The sequence below is a fragment of the Galeopterus variegatus genome, unplaced genomic scaffold, assembly GCF_000696425.1.
Source record: "Galeopterus variegatus unplaced genomic scaffold, G_variegatus-3.0.2 Scaffold5653, whole genome shotgun sequence".
In the NCBI taxonomy this organism is placed as follows: Eukaryota; Metazoa; Chordata; class Mammalia; order Dermoptera; family Cynocephalidae; genus Galeopterus; species Galeopterus variegatus.
The window spans coordinates 83027-90738 of NW_007731764.1; the positions used below are offsets into that span (position 1 = coordinate 83027).

The 7712-nt window shown below is 32.2% G+C and overlaps 1 protein-coding gene across 1 annotated transcript in view; it reads left to right on the forward strand.

Annotated features, from left to right (window-relative positions):
* Positions 1-7235, forward strand: part of POC5 (POC5 centriolar protein) — a 38364-nt gene extending 31129 nt beyond the window's left edge. The window contains exons 10-11 of the mRNA XM_008589783.1: positions 3518-3694; positions 6583-7235. Of these exons, the coding sequence (XP_008588005.1) occupies positions 3518-3694; positions 6583-6723 (318 nt within the window). The 3' untranslated portion in view covers positions 6724-7235. The remainder of the gene's footprint in view (positions 1-3517; positions 3695-6582) is intronic.
* Positions 7236-7712: the final 477 nt, after the last annotated feature.

Below are 7712 nucleotides of genomic sequence, written 5' to 3' on the forward strand. Positions count from 1 at the left end.
ACCTCCTTTTACTTTTTTTTCTCATTTCTTTCAATTTTGCTGCTTATGTTGATATAGCTTGAAATGCTATAATTTTTATTTTTATAGCATTTTTTAAAGTCAGCTGAGCTGATAAATTTAATGAGCTCCAACATGATTGGGACCAGTAGTCAACTAAAACAGAGAATAATTTTTTTCTAAATGATATATATACCTTACGTATTATTTTATCCTAAAACATAAATATGTATTAATTTGCCAGTTTTTAATGTGGAGCCAAATTGGGTGTGGGTCCACCAATTGTAATTAATTCATCTTTTTAAATATAATCCACACTCAATGTACTTTTTCTGTTTTCCAGTTTCAGTTTCTGCAAAGTAAAGCATGAACCTAATAAAACTTTCAAAGCAATCTGATTATAGAATCCTAGGAGTTTTTTTCTCTACATGAGTTAGCAGCAGTTTTTCTAATAACTTATCTTTATAAATTCTTTCTAAAATATCCATATGCATTTTCAAAACAACTTTTTCATTAATTTAGACAATTTCAGTTACATAAGTAGTATTAACAAGTACAAATGACAAACCATTTGAAATCAAGCAGCTGACTCTTGGTAAACATGTAAGTCATTTAGACAACTTCTACTTAATTCAAATGAGTACGTAGAGATTTCTTTTAAAAGTCTTCTTTACTGGAGTATATATTTTCATCTTTTTGAATGCATTATAAGGCAATTCTCAGCTGGGTTGAGTGAAGCTTATAATCTATGTGTATTTTCCAACTACTCTAGTTTTCCTCAGTCCAGACTTCTGTAGTTTTTCGTATACTCTTTCACCCTCAAGGTAAGAATAGCTGCTACCAAAGGGAGTGTTTATACCCCTCAAATGTGATTAGACAGGAATAATGTTACAAGCTCAACTATACTTCAGTTTTCAATTTTCAGCAAAGAATTTTCTGGCCAACAATTAATTTAATATTTTAAAATAGGATTTAAAATCTTCAGCAGTTTATAAAATATTTTTTGTACCTCGTTTTAGTAAGAAATAGAATGAAGTTTCCCTAAGGTCAGAAGCATGAATTTAGCTCACAAAAATATTTATAAATATTTTAAAATCTGGAATTTGGTTTCTCAAACTCCTAAGATCCACAAAAGTTCTTAGAAATTCTACAAGGATAGTGAGAAACAGTCTTCTAAATACCTCTCCCTAAACTCTGTTAGTTATTTTTTCTATTTACCATTTTTTCCTAAATAATGTGCTCATATCATTTCTACATTTATTAATTTCAAACATTATCTGTTGGCTTCCTGTTATGGATGAAAGGATTTGATCTTCTGATACCATCTTATTCTCTCTTNTCTTCCCCTCCCTCATCGTCCCAATATATAAATATTAGATATAGATATTCCACCTTTATATTAAATCAGTATTCATGGTGGCTATGTAAATATGGCTAAGCCATGAATTTATACTGTGACTATATATTCTTCCTAGTACAGTTTTTTTGTTCCTAGAATTTATTGCTTAATTTTTGTCTTTGCTTGATTTTCTATGCAACTATAATAAATTCTTTCTAAACTTTCCAGGGAATTGCAAAACCTCACTGAATGCCATTTCCTACAGGGTCCTCCAAAAACATCAGTGTTCTCATTTTAATTTTCCCAGAGGCATCTCTCCGGGAGTCTAGTCTCTTCCTGTTTCAATCTATAACTGTGACCATCTGTAGCTAAATGTAGATATATGAAGAACCACAGATGGACTATGATAATGGGGAAAAGGTCAATATTTAATAAATGCTTTTAGAAAACTGTTTAGAAAAAAAATGAATTTAGATTAATACTTTATACTGAAATTTCAGATGTTTTAATAAGTTAAGCCAAAGTAAGTAAATGTTAGAAGAGTATAATTACCTCAGCTGTCCAAACAGGTTGTTTTGGTTCAGTTATGGAAATAAAAAGAAATTAATGACAGGATTAACTACAATCTTAAAAATCTATGTGTACTGAAAAGTAAAACTGAAATAAAAAATGAAATAGGGAAAATGTTTACAATATTAGATAAGNAGTAAGTAAATGTTAGAAGAGTATAATTACCTCAGCTGTCCAAACAGGTTGTTTTGGTTCAATTATGGAAATAAAAAGAAATTAATGACAGGATTAACTACAATCTTAAAAATCTATGTGCACTGAAAAGTAAAACTGAAATAAAAAATGAAATAGGGAAAATGTTTACAATATTAGATAAGTATCTGTAATTATTAGATTAGCTTAATATTCATTAATAGCTGTTAAAAATTTTTAATAGCAATACCCTTTCAATTTCTGGCAAATGGTTAAAGAACATGGAAAGCTGACAAAATGGAATGTAAATATGAAACATTAATAAAGAACCACAAATTAAATCAAATAGTAGGTTTTACCTCAGACTTAAATGGGCAGCTATGTAATTAATTGACAGTGAAAAAAATGAGTTCACTTATGCATTACTCCTGATGTAAATGTAATCTTTCTGGAGTCTCATCCAGTAGAAAGCAACAAAAGCTATAAAAGACAACATTCCTTTTTGATAGGATCATCCGATTTTTTGTAATATAGTCTGCAGAAATAACTCTCAAAAGAAAGGAGATATCTTTTTTTACAAAAACATGCTATATATGATAGGAAAAAAACTGAGAAAATGAGACAAACTGTAGTTTGCTGGTATAAAAACATATTAAAAATTATAGCAGTCTATTACTTTATGAAAAAAGTTATTAACAAAGTGAGAAAAAAAAGGCAGAAAACAAAAGCATATGTATAATGATAATATTAATTATGCCTAAAGATCAAAGAGTTTGTAAAACTGATTAATGGTTGCGGCCGGGGGGGCGGGCAGGGCATTAAGGATGATTTGGAGAAGGAAGGGAGATGGATGTGACTATAAAGGGTAACACAAGGGAGATCTTTGTGGTGATGAAATATTCTGTATCTTCGTTGCAGTGATAGTTAAAGGAATCTACACATGATAAAATGGCAAAGAGCTATACACAGGCATTATATCAATGTCAGCTTCCAAGTTTTGATGTTATGCAGTTGTTATGTAAGATGTAATCATTGCAGGAAACCAGGTGAAGAATACATGGGACTTCTCAGTATGATCTTTGCAACTTCCTATGAATCTATCTTTATTTCAAAATAAAAAGTTTTTTTAAAGTTCCTAAAATCTTATAAATTAGGTGGCATACCAAGGTTAAAGTGGGATTTTGTGGTGTTTTGTTTTATGTTTTGCTTTTTTGTCCATTTTTTTTTTTACGTTTTATAAAGTTCCTAAAATCTTATAAATTAGGTGGCATACCAAGGTTAAAGGGGGATTTTGTGGTGTTTTGTTTTATGTTTTGCTTTTTTGTCCATTTTTTTTTTTACGTTTTATTTTTTTCCATGTTAGAATTGGTTGAATATACAATTGTTTTAAGCATCTGTATATTTTCTTCATAAGTTATGGAACCAAAAGTCATAAATTTTTCTATCACCTAGATATTTCTTTTTTTGTTTTTCTTTTAGTATGTCCCAAGAGTTGTAACTTCTGCACAACAAAAAGCTGGAAGAACTATTACAGCCCGGATCACAGGAAGATGTGATTTTGCTTCAAAAAATAGAATTAGTAGCAGTTTAGCTATAATGGGAGTTTCTCCTCCCATGAGTTCGGTTGTTGTGGAAAAACATCACCCAATCACAGTGGTAAGTCCACATTTGATGCCTTTTTGTCAAAAAATCTTTTTTGAGAGTTTATAGATTAAATGACATGTAGAGAAAATAATTTATGATGACTGGTACTTATTCTGCCTTTTACTATTATAGTCTTTTTGTACTTATACTTACCCAATCTAATCCACCTTTCCTCTGTTAGGAAATTAATTTCAGATATATTATTTCTTCCAAACAGTATGAAAAATATCAAATACAAAAAGTAATCCAGTGTATTGGTGGCTAAAAGGGTAAAATATATAAATGATTTCTCATTAATTTAAAAATAGACTAAAACTGTTCACTCACTAACCAGCTGTTTATGTAGCAGATATTTGATTCCAAGAAAATGTCCCTACTTTTATCGTTTTTACTTTTTGCTCTTTATCTTTAAAGTCTTTTTCTAGTTTTAAAAAAATTCAGCTTACAATAAATTCATGTGATATAAAGGAAGGTGCAGGAGATTTGAAACAAAAATTTAAAAACCCAAGTTAGTGCCTCCACTTTGCTACTTACCTTTGTGACATACACAAATCAAGTAAAATATTTGAGCTTCCAGTTTTTCTTCTGTAAATTGAGATTGATCCTAATACTTAGCTCCTAGGATTATTGTCAGGATTCAGGATGAAATGAGATAACGTGAAAATTAAATGAGATGTAAAAGGCACTTTGTAAATAGTAAAACCATAAGCAAATTTAAGTTAAAAGTTACTAGAAAATGATACATGGGAGATCTCTGCATTATTTCTTACAATGGCATGTTATCCAACAATTAGCTCAAAAAGTATAATTTTTAAATGAGTTATAAGAACATATCCGTAAAGAGAAGCAAGGATTGATTTTAAAAGAGAATGTCCTCTATATAAATCCTGTCTACTTAACATGTTCAAAGTATCAACAAAAAAGGTATATGGAATGATTTAAAATCCTTTTTTTCCTGGGCACTAGCTGGTTAGTAGATGATTAAATCAAGAAAAGCTGGATTGATTATTTAACTTGAACTTCAGGTAAAGTATGACCTCAGTGAAATGGAAGACTACATGGAAGCAGCAAGCCCAGATAGAGACATGGAGACAGTGAAGGATTTATTTCAGGATTATGTTAGGTTTCATAAATTGGAGGACTCTGAAAGTCCATAGATAACTTCTCTCTATATTTTTTAATATGGAAGATTAGTTATGAGAAGAAATGTACCCATTTCTATTTTTATCAGCACACAATGTGTATAAAGAGATAGGAGAGACTGTCCATTTGTGAGATAAAGAAGGCACAAAAAGAGTGCATGTTTATGTCTAATTTATTAGAAATAATTTTTTTGTAATAATGATAGGAATCCATATTTTACAGAAGAAAAAGAACTAAAAACGTACAAACCCTGTTTCTGATATTTATCTCCCAAACTGCCCTCCACTTTTTCAGTATGTGCAGGACTTCCCCAGTAACTGGATATGAATTAGATAACCATGAACTACTTCCATTATTATCTAATTTGAATTGTGACAGACACGATGGCAGTCCTCTGTACTACATTTCATTTTATCTTGGGAATCTAGATCTAGAACTACCAGAAATGGCTACTGCTAATAAACCAAGGATCAGATTTGTGGCCCCTGAGTCCCATCTACTGGATAATTGCTTGTTGCTTCTGCTCCTTCATTCTCTGCCACATTTCATATATCATAATACCAGTGGCAACTTTATTTCTACAGTTCCTCTTGTCCATCCTCCCCAAGGAGAAATTTTTTGATAGGGTCAGACTAAGTGATTGGCAACTAAAATTTCGTACCAGTTGGAAGACTATCTCCCATTTGTAATGGTTATCCAGTTATTTATGTACAAAGACACATTTATATAAGACACTTTAAGAAAGGTTATTTTTCCATTTCTTTAAAGAGGAGTTCTATTTTTAAAGGTCCCCTGACATGGGGACCTTTTGTTTTTAAGAGGTTCCATTCATTTTTTTAAAGCAAAAACTGCATCTGAGAGTTTTTGAAATATATAGTGAATGTTTTGACCAAATATATACAGTTTTACTTCAAGTATTTCAAAGATGACTTTTCTGAGTGGAAGACCCTAATAGAAATCTATATGTACTAGTCAGTGACATGGACTGAGAACTTACCTTGAGAACAAGTTCCCCTGCTGCTACTAAGAAGCTGTATCAGGTATAATAGAAGAAAGCCTGTGCTTATACATATTATACGTATTGTTTATATGTATACATGTAATGTGTACTTGTGTACATAATATGTACTTACACATATTACATGTGTGGACTGAGTCACATGTGCCCTGACTTTCATGCTTCAGTGTTCATGTCCAAGATGTGCCCCTGAGCTCTGAGGTAGTGTACATAAAAGATTTAGTCAGCTCCCAGGTAAACCAGGTGAAGTGTGAGGGCTCTGCTTTACTCTGGTTTGAAACAAGGCTCAGAATGGATCCTCAGGGCTTGCCCATGTCCCCTGGGATTAGCCTCCAGTATTAACAGTCAGGTGGAAGGAAGCTGGATAGAATGAGGGCATGGCTTGGGGCTGACCTCTGTGCCAAACACTACAAAGTTCCTTTCTGCACTTAGCCTCTGAAAACATTATAAGATGCCACTTGAGTCCATTTTGAGGAATGACTCCCATAATTCTTATCATCCTCTGGATATTTATATTATAGCTCTGATATTAACTTGTGGGTGTTGAACACATCAAACTGCGTACAGGTTCCTTATGGAGAAGGGCCTCATCTTGCTTGTTTTAGTGACTACTTCACCCAACTCATAGCTTCTATCTACTGGATACTTACATGTTTGTGGGGCTAAATTATAGATGATGGAATGATACTTAGTATATGTAATCTTGTGGGATTATTAAAGCAGATTTTTATCTTTTCAGCAAACTATTCCTCAGGCAGCTGCAGCAAAATATCCCCGGACCATTCATCCTGAAAGTACCTCAGCTTCCAGATCACTTGGAACCAGATCAGCTCACCCCCAGTCTCTCTCAAGCGTTCATTCCATAAAAGTGGTTGACTAAAGTGAATATGTTCATAGTGAGGTCTTTTAATTCCACTGGTTTTACCATGGGTAAAAAGTCTTTAGTGTTTAACTTTTCCATATTCTTAGAACATCATGGATGTATCATGTTCATCGTTTCAGAATGACAAGAGACTTTTTCGAGCTGTACCATCCTTTGTAACTATATGTAGAAATTATTTTAATGTTATTTTTTATTTAAGCAATTAAGTAAATTTTTTTTAAATTAAAAAAGAAACTGGATTTTATTTTGTTAATATGTTCAGCCTGTCACTAATTACATCATCAAAGTAGGAGGGTACTTCAAAAAGTTCATGGAAAAAGCTAATTAAAAGATCATTCTAATACTTTCATGGACTTTTTGAAGATCCCTTGTATATAAATCCTGTTTTCTCTATATTATTTCTAAAAGACTAAATCATTTCCGATGTACAGAGCCATAATTTACACAAAACTTTGAGAGGGAACTTCATTAAAATACTTTTAAATTAAAAAGATAAAGACCAAGAGTAATAATGATGTTTCTATCACAAAGTTTTTTGTGGCTTTAGTGTACCAGTCTTCATTTTTCCAGGACACTAACAATTGAAAGTAGAGGGAAATTGCAATACTTATGAATCATTTTTAATGCTGAAAAGGAAAAAAATTTTAATACTAGCACAAAAACAAAGTAACAGAAACATCAGAAAGAAATTTCTTATTAGAGTGATCCTGTTTCTGATGTTCTCTCTGGACACATGGTTCTTCTCTCTGAACATCCCAACATTGCCCTGTGATGGTGTAGCCCTGGGCAACTCAGCAAACCTTCCAGGCTCAGGCAGAAATTTTCCAGTGGCTGGCCAATATGAAGAAATTATCTGAGTAGAATCGATTTAGGAGAATGACACCTGGCTTCTAATGGTTTTATTGCTGGCTGTTATCTTGGGCCATACACTTAATGAATCTCAGGATCCTCATCTGTGAAACAAGAGTAAAATCTACCCACCCTCC